General features: G+C 51.8%; 2 protein-coding genes across 5 annotated transcripts; one reads left to right on the top strand and one right to left on the bottom strand.

Moving 5' to 3' along the window:
* The first annotated feature begins 978 nt into the window (after positions 1-978).
* On the top strand, positions 979-3,811 carry Prr29 (proline rich 29). Its single transcript, XM_050164314.1, has 6 exons — positions 979-1,072; positions 1,283-1,358; positions 1,508-1,614; positions 2,564-2,769; positions 2,943-3,013; positions 3,190-3,811. The coding sequence occupies exons 1-6, from the start codon at positions 1,013-1,015 to the stop codon at positions 3,216-3,218; spliced, it is 549 nt and encodes a 182-aa protein (XP_050020271.1). The 5' UTR covers positions 979-1,012; the 3' UTR covers positions 3,219-3,811.
* A 147-nt stretch (positions 3,812-3,958) lies between these two features.
* On the bottom strand, positions 3,959-14,713 carry Icam2 (intercellular adhesion molecule 2). Of its 4 annotated transcripts, none has more exons than XM_050164311.1 (5): positions 14,693-14,713; positions 8,995-9,091; positions 7,038-7,310; positions 5,619-5,927; positions 3,959-4,293 (listed from the first exon to the last, which is right to left on the bottom strand). In XM_050164311.1, exons 2-5 carry the CDS (start codon positions 9,053-9,055, stop codon positions 4,109-4,111), a joined length of 828 nt encoding a protein of 275 aa, XP_050020268.1. In that variant the 5' UTR covers positions 9,056-9,091; positions 14,693-14,713; the 3' UTR covers positions 3,959-4,108. The 4 variants fall into 4 exon arrangements, with proteins under 4 accessions (XP_050020268.1, XP_050020269.1, XP_050020267.1 ...); XM_050164312.1 differs by lacking the exon at positions 14,693-14,713 and adding an exon at positions 14,564-14,581; XM_050164310.1 differs by lacking the exon at positions 14,693-14,713 and adding an exon at positions 11,154-11,687 and having other exon boundaries at positions 8,995-9,088.
* Between the last annotated feature and the right edge of the window lie 5,101 nt (positions 14,714-19,814).

A 19,814-nucleotide genomic window follows, 5' to 3' on the forward strand; every position in this document is an offset into this window, starting at 1 on the left:
TAATTTTTCTCTGTGTCGCCCTGGCTGTCCTGGAACTCACTCTGTAGACCGGCCTGCTCCTGCCTCCAGGAACGCTGGGATCAAAGGTGAGCTCTACCACCACCTGGCTAATTTCTCTTTTTAATAGGTTTATTGAAGGTGACTGTCTAGGGCTGAGAGGGCAGAGGCTCTGACCCTGGTAAATCCAGTGACAGGATCACCAGCAGACAGGGACAAAGGAGGAGCTGGGACCGTTCCTTCTGGCTCTACACTCCGGGACTGCGGAAAGGGGAACAGAAGTGGGGAAAGGGTGAGTCTCTGGTGCTAATCCCTGCTTCCTGTCGGGATTGTCCTGACTGCTGCTGGGGCCTGTCTTCGGATGTCACAGCTGCGGAAATAGATCTCCCCTCTTCACCTGTCACGGCAGCGGCCTCTTCTCTAGCTTCCTGTCAGAGGAATGCCGTGGTGCTGGGGCCTCAGAGGACTGAATGCCCGCCCACCTTCCCACCTCTGAGGGCGCAGGGTTTGAGGAATTGAGCAAATCTACAGGGGAGACGTAAAGAGCCCCAGGCATCCTGGGCTATTTGCCTCATGTCTGCCTGGTCCCCCCTCCAGAAACCTCTGGGTCCTTAGGACTCCCCGCTCCTAAGAGTGAGCGACAGAATGGCAGTGAGTGGCTCCTCTGCCCTCCAAACCTGCCTCACACCCACGCCCGGTCCTATAAAATCTTCTATTCCCGTGGGACCAGGGAACCGGGTCACCCTAGCTTATCACTCAACAAACGTGGGTCCTCCCAGGGTTAGCATCAGCGTCAGGAGGAGCAGAACCTAAGCCTGGGGAACCCCAGCCAGGGGCCTGAAGGTAGATCTCCAGAAGAGAGGGACCCCACGCTGCGGAAGAAGAGGAGGGCCAGGGCGGAGGCTTGCTTTGTTTCCCAGGCACCGGGCATCCTGGGCTGGGCGGGTCAGTGTACTCTTGGGAGGAGTCTTCTCGGGCGTCCCCAGAGCTACCTAGGTAACTGACTTGCTAAGCCATGTCCTCCCCCAGGAGCGGGAGCTGGAGTGGCGCCCCATCACAGAGTGCAGCCCCTACGGTGAGACCTGAGCCCAGGAGCACAGACTGTTTGGAATGGGCGCTGGGATGGGGGTAAACTCTAGGGGAGGTCCCAAACCAAGAGGAAGAGACTGGACTGGGAGGAAGGAGGCCATGGGGTGCAAAGACACTGAGCAGGGAGTGGGGGGGCTCCCGACATGCCTTACCCCTCTTCTGTCTGGTTGGGCTGAATCCCCACCCATGTCCCCAGCCCTGGGTGACCATCTTGCAGCCTTTTCCTTGGACTGTCCCGTCTCCTCTGCCTCAACCCAGCCGTGTCAAGGAAGGTAACTTCCCTGGGTCACTCCCTCGACACCCCGCTGCCACACATCCCTGGGGCCTCCTTTCTGTTCCGTCCTGTATAAATGCTGTACGGCGAGGGGGATGGGTCTGTGTGGCGGTGGGCCGGGTGGGCCTGCTGAAACCTGTTCCGCAGATCTGCTGGAGCTCATGATGCTGCAGAACGCCCAGCTGCACCAGCTGCTGTTGAGTCAAATGGTGGCGGGAGCCCTGAACCTGGGGCCAGAGGGGCCCAGCCCACAGGTGTGTGAAGGTGGGGCCCAGGGTGGGCTCTATGTGGGGGACCCCCCACCTGGAATAAAAAGACTGAGCATAGAGTAGCAGCAGAAAGCTAGCCCACACCCTCCCTGCCCGGCTCAGTCCCTTTGGCATCTACTGTGTGCCAAGGCCTGGTGTCAGCTTCTAGTAGGAAGGGAGTTTCCAAATCTCCACTACCACCCAGACGTTGTGTCCAAGGTTTTCCTTCCAGGTATTCCTCTGTGTTCCTCAAGTCCCAGGAGCCTGGTGCAGAACTCTTTTTTAAGGGCTCAACCGCTATTTGTCGAACAAAAGAATGAATAAGGGACTGGCTAGGTAGGCTGTGACAGGCAGGTGCAGAGATGTGGTATTGCTGCACACCTGGAGAGGGAGGGAGGAAGAAGACAGACTCCTTGGAGGACTGCAGGAGGCCTTAGGGCAGGCTCTTGAGGACCAGGTAGGATGTGAACCCGGGATGGAGGGAGTAAAGGGTGTGGGGTCTGAGAAAGGAAGACCCAACGGAAAGGGGACTCTGGGAGACCTGGAGGGGTTCAAGGAGGGGCTAGTTGGGGAGTTTAGGGAGGTGGAGATCCTGAATTAGGGCTGCTAACTCACACCCCTAGGCCCTCTGAGGCCCTGAGGTGAGCATCCCCCTTCCTCGAGGGATGCACAAAGATGCAGGAACAAAGGCAGATTGCTCTCTTGGATGAGTTAGGCTCTTCAACGAGGAGTCATTTCACCTCCTAGAGACTCAGCTCTCCCCTCTGCAGAGAAATGGGGTGAGCATCTCCAAAGCGCCTTGGCTGCACGCAAGCGCAGCTCACTAAACAGTACAGCCTTTACACCGGTGACGATGTGCAGAAAATAATGGAGGAGGTGGAGGAGGCGGGGCAGTGGGGGCAGGGAGGGCTGAGCCTGCCTCATCGCCACCCCCATCCACTTTGCACCCTCCCAGGTCTATACAGACAGCCAACAGGAACAGGTGGAGGAAGAGATGGAGGCGCAGGAGCAAGAAGAACCTGTGGTGGTTCACCATCACTATTTGCCGGGCCCCATGACACTCTGGCCAGTCTCTTTCCTCCCTGTTCCCCCACATCAACCTCCCTGGCAGGGTGCACCCAGGATTCAGCACCAGCTGCCTGCCTCCAGGCAAGGGGAGGTGTAAGTGAGACTGTGTGTGTGTGGGGGGGGGGGGGGGGGGGGGGGGGAGGGGGGGGGGGGGGGGGGGGGGGGGGGGGGGGGGGGGGGGGGGGGGGGGGGGGGGGGGGGGCGGTGGTAAAGCCTCAGAAGCCACCCTGGGTCTCTGACAGGGTCTTCTCTCTCTCCCATCTCAGGAGAGATGTGCCCCCACCGCCACCCCCCAGTGCCACAGGGACTGTTGGTGTGGATGTACCCCCAGCTTCAGGTAGGGGATGGGTGGATGGGCCTTGGGACCTGACCTGGGGCAGACTGAGGTGTCAGAAGGACCGTGTGCCCTTGTGGATGGGGGCTCCTGCCAATTGCTGCCTCGTCCCGTTCTATGTTTCTCTTTGGGGGTCCACCAAGGCAGGAAGGAGCAAGCTGAGGGTTCTGTCTCCCTAGAGTACTATGATGCTGAGAGCCTGCCATGAAGACGGATCATGATCCGGCCTCACCCGCTTCAGCATGGGGCTGCCAGCATGCTGGACCCTGCATCCATGCTGAAGCCCTTCCTACCCACCCCGTCCCAGTCAAGCCGTCTATCCTGGGGCAGCAGGCTCTCTGCTCCACTGCTGTCTCAAGCTGCCTGTTCTGGAGAGAAAGCTCCATAAAACCCCTCCCTGACCCAGAAGCCACGTAAACCTGATTGATCCTGTTCCCTGTCTGGACCAGAGCAAGGCCCTGATACCAGAGCCCCAGCTGGTCTTTGTCCCTCTCTCCCCTCTGTGGAGTCCCCCTTGGGCCTGAAATAGGGCACGAGAGGAGAGGATGGCTCCTGTCTCCAAATGCCTGAAAGCCCCTGGAAGGCAGCATGGTTGGGGAAGAAGGCTGGCTCAGGAGGCCCCTGCGGCGGACTCGGCTTCCTTGGGGCCTCCTTTCCCTGGATTCTGTTGGCAGAAAGGAGAGCCAGGGCAGAGTCCTGATCCAACCAGGAACAGCCTGAGGTCCCCAGGGCCATGTGCATACAGAAATTCCTCCCCGTCACGGGACCTCAGTCGGAAATCAGTTGCTAATGGCGTGGGTAGACGTCTGGGGTCTGGGCTGCAGAGCAAAGAGCAGGGAGATGGGAAGGGCGGAGGAGACAACGGGGTGAGCAGGTCACAGTTAGCACCATTGTCACAGGGTCACAGGTGCTGCTGTTATCCCAGGGGCAGACATGGAGAGCACAGGGTGAAATCCAGGCATTTGTATTGAGGTTAAGAAGAAAGGAAATGTCCCCAGTGTCTTGTGCCACGGCCAGAGTCCTTCAGCCAGTGCTGGACCATACCCTGAAGGCGCCATGTTGAATTCCAGCAGCCACCAGAGGCCTGGGAACATCGGCTCACCCAGGACGTTGCCGCAAGGCTCGGGGCAGCCTCCTCCAGGCAGCCAGCACCCCGTAGGTGCCCGTCCGCTTCCTGTGCCAGTGCTGGCCGAGGATAAAGCAGAGTAGGACCGATGTCACAAATAAGACCAGCAGTATTGTCACCACTATGATTATGATGATTATCGGATCGTTCGTAAGCTCTGGGAAGGGAAGAGGCAATGCATTTAGAGATTTTCAGGTGCCAGGCACCCCAGGGAGTCCACCCATCATGCCTTGGCCACTCATGCATTCCACAGCCAGCCTGGTAACAGAGAGAAGTGGCATAAGGTGTCTGCCCCCCGTGTGACATAGAAGAGGAAGGTGGTCTGCAGTCCAGGCTCTGTCAGGCAGAGAGCAGCTACCCCTCTTCAGCAGCTCCCGAGACCAGTATGTAGAGCCTGGACACCAGGGTGTTGTGGAATATTAGTTAAAGATGTGTTACATTTGTTTATGCTGCGGAACGTTTGTTTAATGGTGCGAAGATGTGTTGCATTCTTTTCTGTTGCATTTGTTTAACTCTGTGAAGCTGTGTTACTTTGCCTGCCTAAAACACCTGATTGGTCTAATAAAGAACTGAAAGGCCAATAGCTAAGCTGGAGAAAGGACAGGCAGGGTTAGCAGAATAGAGAGAATAAGTAGAAGGAGAAGGAGGAGGAGAGGAGGGTGCAGGGGACCAGCCACCCAGTCACACAGCCAGACACAGAATAAGAAGGAAAGGAAAAGCCGGGTGGTGGTAGTGCACACCTTTAATCCCAGCATTCAGGAGGCAGAGGCAGGCAGATCTCTGTGAGCTTGACGCCAGTCTGGTCTACAGAATGAGTTCCAAGAGAAGCTCCAAAGCTACACAGAGAAACCCTGTCTCGAAAACCAAACCAAAACAACAACAAAAAAGGAAATAAAATATATATAGAAATAGAAAAAGATAAAAGCCCAGGGGCAAAAGGCAGACAAGATAATTTAAGAGAAGCTGGCTAGAAATAAGCCAAGCTAAGACTGGGCATTCAAAGAATGCTCTGTGGGAGCTGGGTGGTGGACTCCCAACAACAACGCCATGGCCTGGAGGATGTCATGGTCAGGTTTATACCATGTCCCTCGTCAGGCAGGAGCTGAGTGAGCTTCAAGCAAGCTCATTTACAACAGGCTTTGGCCACCACGAGTCACAGACCAGCAGTGCTCCGGGGAAGCTGTGGGTCAGGCCAACAAGCCTTCCCACTGTAGAAAGGGGCCATAGCTAGAGAGAGCTCACTACCACGGTTAAGGCGACACAGCTCAATAACGGCCCAGCCACTAGTTGAGCTCTCCTGGCTTCTGGAAAAGTTGGGGTTCAGCTTGGAGCTTGGAGAGAGACCCAGTAAATCAGGAAGAGGGAGCCCTCAGGATTCTACATACACATCAAGCTACCTAGGAGTGGGGCTTGTGGGTTTTCTTTCCTCAAGGTGCCAAGAGGGATGCCATCTCTGCCCCTCTGGGCCCAGCATCTCCTTACCGTTGACTACGAGGATCTGGAACTCTGAGATGTTGCTGATGATGTGCCCCCCATGGGGCCGTAGGTCCAGCACAGCCTGGCAGGATAAGTTGAGGCTATCCTTTGTTAGAGCTGTCCTGTTGAATATGGCTATGGCCTTACTTTCAGTTCCCTCAAAGGTCTGGTTCTGCAGGGTCTGTCCTTCATGGAGCAGGCTGAGGGTGAGGCTCTCAAGGGGCTTCACGGCTTCTGCCGTACACTCAATGGTGAAGGTTTCTCCCACAAACACCTGCGAGGGCTGCAGCTTCAGTGTGACCTTAGCTGGAGGCTCTGTAGGAGACAAAGGAGGAAGACCACTCAGGATGGAACTGTGACCCTGCAGGCTCAACCTGGCCAGGGCCCATCTCCTGGCATCCCAGGTCCATAGCTGGACTTGAAAGAGAGGGAGTGGGCTGGGCATTGGCCTACTCACTGGAAGAAGAAAGAGGAGGGAGAAGGGTATGGTGGAGGATGATCTGGGTGATAGTTCTGTGATCATGATTCGGAAAACAGAGAAGGGGTCTACAGAGAGGAGATCCAGATTGCAGAGCCAGCTAGAAGGATATACAAAAACATCTGGGCCTGTCTCCATCCCCTCCAGATACCAAACACAGATGTTTGAATTAAACAGGTGGGTGGTTGTCCTGGGAGCACTGGAAGGGAGCTCCTCTATGTGAGGACTCCATGACAGTCTTCAGACCTGACTGTGAGCCTCCTCCTGAAGCCCGGGCAGGAGGCGCATTTGCCTCACTTCTCCAACTGGTTTCGTGACCAGTGTCATTGCGGATCCACTGAGTAAGGACTACAGAGGTACCCTGGTTTCCGCTTAAGCTACTCCACCCATCCTCACCCCACCTAGGACTCAGAACATCTTTCCAGCTTTTGATCCATCAATGTCGTTAACCTGTGGCAGGGAAACACCTGGAGCTAAGATTGAGCAAATCCTGCCAGGCGTGTACACAATGCTCACACGTTCGCCACGGGTGCTTGGGGGGGGGGGGGGGGGGGATGAAATGCTCCACGTTCTCCCACTTTCCTGGTATTCTCTAGTAGCTCCTCCATCTCACGATGCTTCCCTGATTCCCCCACTGCTTGTGATGCTTATGGAGTGTTCTGGCGACAGAACCGGGGTGGGAACTGACTTCCAGATCCATGCAAACCCTGGCTAGACTGACACTCTTGGAGAAAGATTCAAAACCTGCGCTGTCTGCTTCCGAAGTATAGGAGGACTCGTGGAGCCCAACCAAGGGTGTAAGCAGATCCTGAGCCCCCAGACCTGACCTGCTTGTGGTTCAGGAGCCCCGAGGAGATGAGGACCATGATGGGGAAGCCCAAGAGCAGTCACTGAGCAGATGTGGGAGTGTATAGTCGAGGAGTGGAGACCCAGGCAGAGACACTCACTGTATACTCTGACGTCGAGATGCTCTGAATGCTGTTTCTCCTCACAGGTGAAGTGGCACAGGAGGCTCACGTCTTGGGAGATATTTAAGACTAAGAACTGCTTCCACTTCCCTCGAGGGTGCTCCTCCAACACTTTCTTACTCAAGGTGGTCTCCAGACCACCCACTTGCGGATTCTCACAGCTCGTGCTGCAGTTGACTTTCAAAGAGCCTGTGGCTTCTACTATCTGCTCCTCGGATGATACGTGGACCTCGAACGCCTTCTCACCAGACCCTGGAAGAGCAAAAGCACCAGGCAGCAGATGTCTCCGAGGCCCGCCCTCAGGGGTCTCTATAACTTCACAACTTTCCCCATCAGACCTACGGAGGCTGCCACTCAGGGACTTCCCGCGTTCTTTCCTCCAGCCCCTCCGTCCATCGGCACTAGGTCAGTCTTCCTCGAGCCTCTCTCTCTCTCTCTCGCTGCGTTAAGCTCCAGTTCAAAGTTCTCTCTGTCATGAAGACACCTCTGAGAATGGAGGTAAGCTCTGAACTCACACAAACACAGAGAACTGCCAGGACGCCCTTCGGGTAGTGGTGAGCTCCAGGGAAAGGCATGGGGCAGGTGATGGAGGGACTCTTATTTTTTCCCCCTGAGACAAGGTGTCTCTGTGTAACAGTCCTGGCTGTCCACAACTCACTTTGTAGAACAGGCTGACCTCGAACTCTCAGAGATTAACCTGCTTCTGTCTCCCTAGTGCTGGGATTAAAGGTGTGTGCCGTCACTGCCAGAGGGACTCCACTTTTAATAACATGGTTAAGAAAACATAATGATAACGACATTGGGGCAAATATGGAAGGAGGAGGTGGACCTTGCGTGTGCTGTGGGAGCAAGTTCCACATACCGGGAACTGCTGCCTCCCAGACCTGCCTGTGGGAGCTTGCTCTCCCGAAGCAATGGACGGCCAGAACGGCAGGAGCTTAGCTAGGAAGAGGAATGCTAGAGACAAGGCCAGAGAAGCAACAGGCCACCATGAGAAGGAGCTGCTGCATTCACGGCTCATAACGTATGTTGATGCTCTGCAAACATTTTGAAGCTTCTAGAAGGCTGGGCCTGAGTTTTGCCTGTTTCTCTTTATGCTGACTACACCGCCCAGTGCATGACAGATACTTGGGAAGTATCTGGTGTGCAAAGATGGGACCCTCAGTGCTCACTGCCACTCTGTGAGGACCATGAAGGTCCTAGGTCCCAGCCAGCAGGGCCCCTACATATGGCCTGTTTTCTCTACCTCCCCCAGCCCACTCCGCCATCAGCTAGCGGTATGTAAATAACTTGCAAAAGAGGGGCTTTCCATGTAGACAGTACTGGGTTTGAACCCAACATTTGCCAGTGTGCTGTCCAGGCAGCCTAGGGTTAGATGCGTCCTCTCTCTGAGCCCCAGTTTCTTTGTCCATTAAGAGGGCTAACGTGCCCTCCCCTGGGTCCTGAGTGCAAGCAAGCTTGAAAGCACTTGGCATGGTTGACTCAGGCACAAGGCACTCAGCACGGAGTGGCGGTGTCCTTCCAGATCTCCTTGACCCACTGAAAAAAGTTTCATTTTCGTTTTCTTGTCCCAGTGAACGCAGCACCCCCTGCTGCCCTCTGCTGTTCACTGGGTCTCTTTGGCACACTCTCATCTCTTTGCTTAGACCCTGGCACCCCTTCTTACCCACTCACTGCACGCCACTCAACCTTGGCAGCCCATCGCATCAACATTCTCAGAGCCTTGGGCTTGCTCCATCCAGTAATCAAGAGGCCATGATCCTAGCCACTGTTTGAGGCCATGGGCAACCCAAGCCAGGCTGTCACGGTCTTCTGGATCCATGGTGGAGAGGCCCCTGTAGCCAGGATGCCCTCCTCCCCAACCTGAAGCCCAAGGAATAGTGCGGAACTCTCTACTCTAAGATGCCACGTGCTGGGAACCCTGGGGGTCGCTTACCTGAGCAGCAGAGCAGGGCAAGAAGGGTTATACGCAGGCTCCGGCAAGCAAAAGAAGACATCTCAGGTGGGGTCTATTGGCTCTAGGGGCTCAGCTGCTGGGAGACGGAGAGATGAACACCACAGATTGGGGAGTGAAGGCTGGAGCTTGGGACTGAAATCCGTAGTTTTCTCTGCACGAATGATCTCATTTCCTCTCATTATCTGAGATCAGGAAGTCTATGCCCCCCAACAGCTCCCAAACCTTCAGGCCCTCAAGAATTCAGGCAGAGGAAGCCAGGAAGTAGTTGATAAGCAGGGGTGTAACCACGGCCCTCCCACGTGGCTTGCTCCCTGTGTAGGGTTAGGAGAGGAAGGGGAACTCATATTCAGGGAAGTGGGTGTGGTGCAAGAGCATGCGTGCACGCCCTTACATGTGCGTGTATGTGTGTGTGCGTGTGTGGAATTTCTGTCTGTGCGTGGGGCAGAATGAGGCCTCCAAGGCTCAGACCTGGGGAACTCTGAATCCCACTGGGCCTCTCTTACAGCTTCTCTGGTAAGAGAATATCCAAAGTTAGAAGAACACAGTCACACAGCCATCTCCAACTAATATGTCTGCACACATTAATGTCTTGCTTAGCTTCCAGGAGAATCCTAGCCCTAACTCGGCCAATGCAGGGCCCACATGGGGCTCAGAGATTGCAGAAGGGCAGCCCACAGTGGTCTGCAGTGGCCCAGGTCTAGGAGGTCAGGGAACAGACTGGCTTACAGCCTATTTCCAAATCCTAGGTCCTTTTCTGGGTTTGTTAGCTGGTGCCTTCTTGCCCATCTACCATCCAAGCAGGGCCTTGGCCTGGCAAAGCTAGAACCTAATGCTTTCCAGTCAGGCTCTTCCCACAGGCAGTGAGTTTTTATGGGAGAGAAGACCTTCCTAGGCAATGTTGTGTTCCCCTATAACCAACCTTGCTCTCTCAGTCCTTAGATCCTCCGGAACAGGTGGGGCAAAAGCAGGCCTCCTTGATGTCTCTGTGGAACCCCAGAAAGGGCCTATCTGAAAGGAGTCCCAGGGTTTGGGGGACTCATTATCTGAGGTCAAGTAGCCACACGAAGGCTAGTTCCCAGACCATTGCAGCCTCCAGATGTCAAGCAAAGGAAGCTTCAATGGCTCAACCAGTGACCTGGGCTCCTGTGCTGGAGAGTACTGTGGTACCCTGCCATTCTCACCAACACTGTGTACAGCTATCCCATGCTGATGTTAACAGCTGGATCCAGGGAAGTCCCTGTGTGAGGCTGCTGAGCTTTGGAATCATGCCAGAAGGAAGGGGACGACAGAGTGGGCAGAGAGACGTGGGGAGAAGTGGAGTGGGGTCAGGGAGGGCTCTGATCTCACATGAGGGTGACAGAGTGCTGAGGACAGGGGACAGGACAGCTGGAAGGGTCTGGGTGACAACTGGGGACTGACCTCCGGTGGGTAATAATAGTAATAATAAAATAATAATAATAATGGTGGTGATAATAATACAGCAACACAGACACTATATATAGGGAGGGAACAAGTCCTTTTTCATTTTAGGGGTGCTGGCGACTGAGATGCCATGGCTTCCTACATGCTAGGCCAGTGCTCAGAGCTGCACCCCTAGGCTCTCTTTGTGCTTTTTTCGTTATGAGACAGGGCCTCACTAAGGGGTCCATCCTGGCCTCGAGCTCACTTTGTAGTTCAAGTTCAGAGAAGCTCGTCATCCGGCAGTGTGTGGTTGTGTTTGCATCTAGTGTGTCCACACACGCCTAGATGGTGCAGGAGACTACATACTTGGTGTACATAGCTGTACGTGCTATACTTGAATACAACTGCAGTACGGTAGCTTGGCACTAATGTCACCAGAGGTCTGGGAGCGATGCGGTGAGTTACAGTGTTAGGATGGCTATGGTGTCTCTAGGTGGTATGAATCTTCTCCAGCTTCAGTGTAATTTTCTGGGACCCCTGTTGTAGACGTGGCTTGTCACTGACTGAAATGTCTTGGGGCGTGCAGCCGTACCCACTTCATGCTGGTCACTGTCAAAGCACCCTGTAATCATTAACTAGTTACTCCTGAACTCTGCAAGCGCGAGTACTTCTGCTTCTCATCTTCTAGGAGAAACTGAGGCACAGAGAGGCTAAGTGGCTTGAGCAAGGTCACATACCTAGGAGAGAGTGAAGTCCCTATGGGTGACAGGCAGCCGTGGGTAGCTGATGAAGCCCACCAGAGCAGGGGCAAAGGAAGTCATTGTGAGGGTCAGATTCCCTGGAGACCCTTGGGAGGGACACGCCAGGCAGCAGAAGTCCAGAGGAAACTTCCGGTCAAGGCTCGAAAAGAAAGCAAATAGCCATTACCAGAACAACCATGGAAACGCAGCAGGGTTATAAAAAGAGCCCATACAACAGAAAGGAGAAGGGAGGCTGCCAGGGGCTGGGAAGGGAAGCGGGAGTTTTCCTAGGGGTGGTTTCATTTTGTAAGATTGGTTCCGAAGATTAATCTCGGAACAATGTGACTGTGCTTGGTTGAAAATAAATAAACAAATGGGTACACAGCAGAGTGTGTATAGTACCACAATTAAAAAAAGAAAAATAAGCCGGGTGGTGGTGACCCACGCCTTTAATCCCAGCATTTGGGAGGCAGAGGTAGGTGGATCTCTGAGTTCAAGCCTGTGATCTACAGGAGTGAGTTCCAGGACAGCCAGGGCCACACAGAGAAACCCTGTCTCAAAAAACAAGCAAACGAAAGCCAGGTGTGCTGACATCACTCAGATGCTGAGACAGCTGGATGGTGAATTTGAAGGCAATCTGGGCTACTCTCGACAATAAAAAATAAAGGGGACGATAAAGTAAGGCGTGCCATAAAATATGAAACAAAGTAAACCAAATCTCAGAAAGATTAACTTTTCAGTCTTAATTTGAAAAGAAATAAAAAATCTGAGTGGGGGCCGCTGAGACAGACGGCTGACTCAGAAGGTATAAGCTCTTGTCACCAAGCCTGATGACCTGACTGTGACCCCGGGGACCCATGTGGTGGAGAGAACTGACTCCCACGAGCTGTGCTCTGACTGCTGTGTGTGTGTGCTGTGGCAATGTAATAAAACAGGAAAAGAAAGACACTTTGTCTCACCACTGATTTGCAGTCAATGAAATCCCAGTCAGTCCCAATAAGGATGGAACTTGAAAGTATCGGAAGAATAAGATGATCCAGACACACGGGGAGAACAAGGCAAGCAATTTGTTCTTGGAATACTGAGATTTAATACAAAAGAGTAATATGGGGGTAGGGAGATTAGTTAGTGGGTCCTAGTCTCTAGGTCCTAACACACACCTAACACATGACAAAGGCGACACTGCAGATGGCTGGGTAAAAGAAAGGTCTACTATGTGAGGCTGGATCAACTGATCAACTAGACGGGGAGCGGAGCGGTATCCCCACATCACAGCAACTGGAGAACTCAGTTCCATTCACGGTGAGTACTTATGTGTGAAGGGAAACTTTAGAAACACTGACAAAATATAGGAGAGTGTTGTCATTGCAGTAAGGTATTAGGTAAGACTTCAACTGTCAATCATAAACAACAGAGGCTAGGGCTGTGGCTCTATGGGTAGAGCGCTTCCCTGGCACATACAAGTCCTGGGTTCCATTCCCAGCACTGAAAAAACAGACTAATTAAATTGTTGCTAACTGAGTGCACAAAGCAATGTCAAAGGGAAGAGGACATTACTTTTAGCTCAACAGTAAATCAAGATAAAAACCACATCTACCAAGTTGGCAGAGGTTAAGAAGTCTAAAGGTCAATTTTTGGAGAAGTTCTGGGGTCGATAATAACTTTTACAGTTACTGATGGGAGAACTGTTCTCTGGGGAACAGCAAGTATTATCTCGTAAAGCTGAATAAAAACCAACTTATTTTATTTTGTATTTTTATGCGTCTGTGACCAGAAGAGGGTGGTAGGTGTCCTAGAGTTAAGGCGGTTGTGAGCCACCCTTGGAGTGCTGGGAACGGAACTCCCATCTTCCGAGAAGCAACAAGCACTCTTAGCCACTGAGCCAAGCAGCTTCCTCCCCTGGGGCACAACTCTTCTCTTAGATATGGACAACCCTGGAAGACCTTTTGTGCCAAGACTGCCTTGTGTGACTTTAGGCAAATCACCCAATCTCTTTATGCTTCCACTCCCTGGTCTGAAGGATGGGATTCGCGCTAACATCTCCTTCATAGACTTTTTGTTTGTTTGTTTTTCGAGACAGGGTTTCTCTGTGGCTTTGGAGCCTGGAACTAGCTCTGTAGACCAGGCTGGCCTCTGGCCTCGAACTCACAGAGATCTGCCTGCTTCTGCCTTCCGAGTGCTGGGATTAAAGGTGTGCACCACCACCGCCGGCTTTTTTTTAAATTTATTTACTTTTTTTCAATTTTATGTGCATTGATGTTTTGCCATGGGTGTCAGGTCTCCTGGAACTGGAGTTACAGACCAGTTGTAAGCTGTCATGTGTGCTTCGTAGACTCCTTGTGTGAATTAAATGAATTCATTTTTCCCCCTCGAGACAGTCTTCGGCAGTCCAGGCTGACCTCAAATCCGATATAGAGCTGAGGCTAGCCTTGAACTCCTGATCCTTCTTCATCACCTACACACTAGGATTTCAGGCAGCTGCCACCACATCTGGCTTAAATGAGTTGATGTTTTAAGGTATCCGGAATCCTAGATACCTTAGATGTCATGTAACCATCTCACAAAATAAAAATAAGCTTGTTTGTGTGACTGAATACTTCAGAGAAGCTAAGACCAAATTCTAGCCAGTGGGTGGAAAGAGTGAGCTCTGAGGAGATAAGTTCATAAAGCGTTAGTGACAATTTCACCCACGGCCATTACATTGCTGTGCACTATGGTGACTGGTGACAGACACCTTCTTACCTTGCCGTGCACTCTGGTGATAGACAGACACCTTCTCACACATTACCTGTTCAGTTTTACAGAAAGAATACAAAGGGGAAAGGGAAATTCCTGAATGTCTACAAGGAAGAGGAGGTAGCATTACTGACTGATGTGGTTCTCAGGATGAGACCCGAACCACGTGCTCACTTGAGAGGCAGGGACTGGATGGCGGTGGGGGCACCCAGGAGGCAGAGATAGGCGGATCTCTCTGAATCGGAGGCCAGCCTGGTATAGAGAGAGTGAGTTCCAGGACAGCCAGGGCTACGCAGAGAAATCCTGTCTCAAAAAACAGAGAGAGAGAGAGAGAGAGAGAGAGAGAGAGAGAGAGAGAGAGAGAGAGAGTCCCTTTGCAGGTCTCAGCCCCTGTGGACCTGGGGTAAGAAAGCAGTGGCCCTGTTGGTATGGTGGCCCATGACTTTAGGCGGATCTCTGGGAGTTCCAGGCCAGCCAGGGTTAGGTTTCTAAATCTGTCACCTACATGGATGTCACCCAGAGGGGGACGGAGAGGAAGAAAGCAAAAAACAGGAAACAGTCACTAAGGCGGGGACAGGGTGAGGGTTTGGAGACAAAGAAAGCAAGAGCCTCAGAAGCTTTGAAGGAGGTACTCCCTCTGGGGATCCCCCCCCCCCAACCACTGTGCTTACCAGAGTGGGGGAGCTGAGGCCTGGAGAGAGGAAGAGATCAGAATTCAGGCCTGACACTCAAGAGGCCAAAGGCTCCATGCTGCCTGCTCGTTGGAGGGGAAGTGGGAGAAGCCAGAGGCTGTGACTTACCTTGCGGGGCTCAGATGCTGGTATGTGGTGTGTGTGTTAAGTTTCTACCCGTTAAACGTTAGACTCTCTCAGGGGTCACGTGTTTCCTGTGCCCTGGTTTCTTCACCAAATTAACATGGTTTTAACACTACTACTGGCTTTTCCCCCCATGTTGTCATAAAATATACCTAATGAAATTTATTATTCTTTTTTTTTCCTTTTTTTGAGGCAGGGTCTCACTATATAGACCAGGCTAGCCTCACATTCAGAGTCTTCCAGCCTCTTCCTCTTGAGGGCTAGCTAGTATTGAATAAGCCACCATGCCCCCAACAGTTTGTGAACACAGCTGTGTGGCTCCTAGAACATTCACTGTGAGCCATCTCGAGAACTCTCCAGAACTTTCCACCTTTCCAAACTGAAACTCCAGGTCCATCACAGTAATTCTCCCTCCTTCCCCAACCCTGGCAACTCCCACTCTACTTTCTGTCTCTGTCTGACTTCTCTGGGTCCTTTTGTAATGGCTTCATGTCATTGGGTGTGACTTCCCCGGGCTCATCTGGGTGACGGCATGCGGTAGAACACCCTTTCCTAAGGCTGCAGACTGTAACTCTGTAATATCACACACACATCTATCACTCACCTGCCCACAGCTGGACACTGTGTTCCTTCCATATCCTTGCAGTTTTAAATAATGTTGTTATGAACGTGTGTGAAAATTCCCATTGTATTTTATTTATTTATTTATTTATTTATTTATTTATTTATTTATTTATTTTGAGACAGGATTTCTCTGTGTAGTCCTGGCTGTCCTGGACCAGGCTGGTTTTAAGAGATTTGCTTGCCTCTGCCTCCTGAGTGCTGGGATTAAAGGTGTGCGCCACTACCACCACCTGGCCTCATTGTCTTTTTAAAAAGCATTACTGCATTTATTTATTTAGCGTGTGCAAGTTCATGAATGCAGATGTGCATGCCACACAGTGGAGGTCAGAGAACAATTTATGGGAGTCAGCTCTTTCCTACCACATGGGTCTTGGGGACCGGACTCAGGTATCAGGTACGGTATACACCTTTACCTGCTGAGCCACCTCGTCGGCTCAAATTCCTACTTTTATTTTCTTTTTTTTCCCTGCTCCCTGGCCACCATAAAGTGAACATATCAAGTCTTCCTTGTGCTCCCTGTCACAATGTTCTGCCTCCCCATTGCCCAGGAAGGAACAACAGAGCCAAGTGACCGCTGACTGAGACTCCGAAATCTTGACCTGAAACAAAATCTTTTCAAAGGGAGCAAGGACCTTGTGGGACATCTTAAATCACTTGGAGACCATCCTTGAAAGACATTGGGGGACTATGTTCCTTTCTCTAAGCTTCTCAGCTAGAAATATGCCAGCGGCTGCAGAAAGATGCGGGTATCTAAGACTGCAGAACTATACCCTTGAAAATGGAAGGGGCTGGGCAGTCTCGGCTTTCAGTTCTTTGGGAACATACGCAGAGTGGGCCTGCTGTAGCAGATGGCCGCTCTGTGCAAGTTACAGAAGAACTGCAATCCTATTTACTCCCCTTGAGTGCAGGTTCTTGAGGCCTTTGATGGAATGAGTCCCTCACTGTGCCTGTCCAGTCAGTAGCACAGAGTCTGTAGCCCCAACCAGCAAGTATTCCTCTAGCAGGTGGCTTTGTTTTAAACGAGCAGGAAGTCTGAAATTTGGGCATGGGGATGGGGTGGGTACCAGACACACCAAGGATCTTCTTCCCATGGGTCAGTTTCACAATCCACAGTGGTTAGAGCTCTAGTTCAGCCATCAGGACTCCACAGAATCTTCCAGACCGCGGACGAATGCCAACCATGAATGCTGATTGATGGTCTGCTGGCTGTACAGTTTTTCTCAGTGCATTTTTGCCTCAGTTTCTTCAAAGCATTCCTCTCCTTACCCGCTGGAGACAGGATTTCTCTGTGTAGTCCTGGCTGCCCTGGAACTTATTCTGTAGACCAGGTTGGCCTGAACTCAGAGATCTACCTGTCTCTGTCTCTTGGGTGCTAGGTTTAGAGGCGTGCACCATAAAACCTGGCTTCAAAGTATTTTTTTTTTTCTAAGACAGCGTTTCTCTGTAGCTTTAGAGCCTGTCTTGAAACTAGCTCTTACAGACCAGGCTGGCCTTGAACTCACAGAGGTCTGCCTGCCTCTGCCTCCTGAGTGCTGAGAGTAAAGGCGTGCACCACCACTGCCTGGCTCAAAGTAATTTTAAAATGTCCTGCCACACTGCTGGCAAGCCAAGGACTGCTGTGACCAGTTTTTTAGCAGTATCTGTTGTAGACATAAATTGGGGTAGACATCTGTACCAGTCAGCATCATATTGTCAACAACAAAACCTCCGAGGTAACAATTATTTATTTCTGTATTATTTTATGTGTATAGATCTGTGTAGAGTATGCGTGCCTGGTGCCCATGGAGGCCAGAAGGTGGCATCGGATCCCCTAGAACCAGAGTTACAGGTAGTTATGAGCTACCACGTGGGGGGTAGGAATTGAGCCCCGGTCCTCTGGAAGAGCAGGCAAATGCTCTTAACCAGTGAGGTATGTCTTCAGCCCTGGTAATCAAACTTAGGAAAAAAAAAATTCAGCTTTAGAGGTCTAAAGTCCCGGATGGGGGCCACTGGTTTGGTGGTGTATAGCAATGGTGGCATATTGGGGGAGGTAATCATATCTCAAGCCAGTAAGCAAGGGGACAGGAGGACAGAGGGGACACTTTCACATATGCTATACTGTAAAACACATTTGTACTCCACATTGTAAAGAGCAATTGGGACACGCATGTCACTGTTGGCTTAGCAAAGGCACATTGTTAATGGTCTGGTTATTCTGAGTTGACCCCTTTTCTCCCTTGGGTGTAGAAAGGGTGTACACATTGTTCCAGCAGAATGAGGAAGGGCTGTCAATTTCAGTAACCGCCAACTAACCACCAGCAGAAAGAAGAGCAAAGTGTTGGCCAGGGCAGAGAAGGCCAGAGTCTCATGGTGGACTGAGAGGCCAAATAAGAGGCTGTGGATCAGTCTGGAATCATGGGTTTGCACAGGTAATTTGTAAACATCCATCAGGGGCCTGTAAACAATAGGCACACAAGAAGTTTGGTCGATACAGTTGGTATTTGGACACGTGCTTATCTGCGTCTCTGTAGACTGTTTCCAAGGACACTGTGGTACCTGGACTATTGCAGGGGTCCAGAGAGAATGTCCAGCTCCACGATCACCCTCACTCTACAAAGGACAGGACGGCATATATTCTGGTCCATATTAACTCACAATGAGAAGAGCGTGTGGCTGTGCGCTCTTAGAGAACTACCAGCTAATGAAGGGGTTGGCTTTAGAAAGCCAGGTCCTTGGGAGAGGTGGCTCAGCAGCTAAGATCCAAAGGACCCTGGTTCAATCCAGCACTCACTGGCTTACAATTGTTAAAGCTAGTCCCAGGGGATCTGATGCCCTCTTCTGGTCTCCATGGCCACTGCATGTGTGTGGTATACAAACATACATGCAGGCAAAACACCCATGAACATATGGTCTCTGGGCTGGACCCTAGCCTCATCTCAGGGGAGTCCCACACACAGAGTGTGGAGTCAGATCAGCATGCAGGCTGATCATCCTAGTGGCCGTACTGGACAGTCCACCGCAGCAGGAATTAGGGTGGACAGTACACGAGCGCCTTCTAGTGGTGGAGAGAGTAAGCTTCCTGCCACCTACTCTTAGAAGAGAATTAACATCTCTGGGCAGGGTGGCTGCACCAAACATTTCATGTTTGAAGGTAGATTTGGACGCAAATGGGTCCCTGAGAAACTGTGTGATTTGAGACAGAATTTCACTCTGTAGCCAAGGCTGGCCTGAAATTCACTGAATAGCCTAGGTTGGTCTAGACCTTGTGACAATCCTGCCTCAGGCCCCCCCAAGGGCTGGGGTTACAGGTGTGGGTCACCAGGCAGTTGGATGAACTATTTTGTTTTTAATTGTACATGTACGTGTTTTGTCTGCATGCAGGCATGTGCATATGAGTTCGGGTGCTCACAGAGGTCAGAAGAGAGCATTAGGTCCTCTGGAGCTGGAGTTATAAGTGATTGTGAGACAGCCCACGAGGATGCTGGGAACCGAACTGAGATCCTCTGCAAGAGCATGGAACACTCTTAACCAGTATGCTCTCTCTCCAGCTCCCCGAGGGACTCTTTTTAAGACACCCAGGACTGAAGGGCAGAGGGATGGACACGCAGGAGGTGCCTAGGAGGACCAAGCTAGATCTGAACTCCTTGTAATCCTTCTGGGTTGTAGACCAGGCTGGCCTCAAACTCACAGAGACCTGCCTGCCTCTGCCTCCTGAGTGCTGGGATTAAAGGAGAGTCCGACTACACCCAGCCCCTCTCCCTCTTAACTTCTATGTCATGGGTTAATAAAACCAGTGCGCTCAACTGGGGACCAGAAGGGGGAACGTACTGTTTCTTAGGAAGAGGCCGGGTGTGGCTGTTCAAAAGTGGAGAAATCCAACAAGCACTGAGTTTACAGGGTTTGTTTGCCTTTTTTTTTTTTAATTAGTGAGTAGAACCTGACGAAATAACTGCAGATAACACAGCCATTAGCATGTGGTTGTGCCTGGCAGTGACCCTCTTCTTGTGGTGGGAGAATCTCCCACGGTGGAGGTGGACAGTGCTGGACACTGGCTTTCCCAGCCTCCTTTGCTCTTTCCAGAGAACACATGCCCGATTCTTACTCTGGGATGCAGTGGAGACCAGGATGTTTTCTGCAGGTAGGAGCAGAGTGACTCTAATGAGATCATAGAGTTCTGGGGGACAGACCTGTGTCTCTCCCATCACACCTGTCCGCTGCCTCTCTACCCACCCTGAGCCAACAGAGAGAATGACTCACTTTGTGACCAGAAAGAGAGAGAGGAAGAGGAGGAGCCCAGATCCCTTAAGGGCACACTCCCAATGACCTAATTGTAGCCCCTCAGTAGTGTCATTGCGGGGACCAAACTTCAGCAGGTTTTTATGGACCATGGGAGAAGCTGGTCTCAGTCTCCTAACGCACAAATAATAAAAAACCAGAGACAGATATTGGGGTTCAAGCTGAAAGATCAGGGAAGCAAAGCAGACAGCCACTAGGGAGCACTTAC

The sequence above is a fragment of the Alexandromys fortis genome, unplaced genomic scaffold, assembly GCF_014885135.2.
Source record: "Alexandromys fortis isolate MF-2015 unplaced genomic scaffold, M_Fortis_MF-2015_v1.1 scaffold_156, whole genome shotgun sequence".
NCBI classification, from domain to species: domain Eukaryota; kingdom Metazoa; phylum Chordata; class Mammalia; order Rodentia; family Cricetidae; genus Alexandromys; species Alexandromys fortis.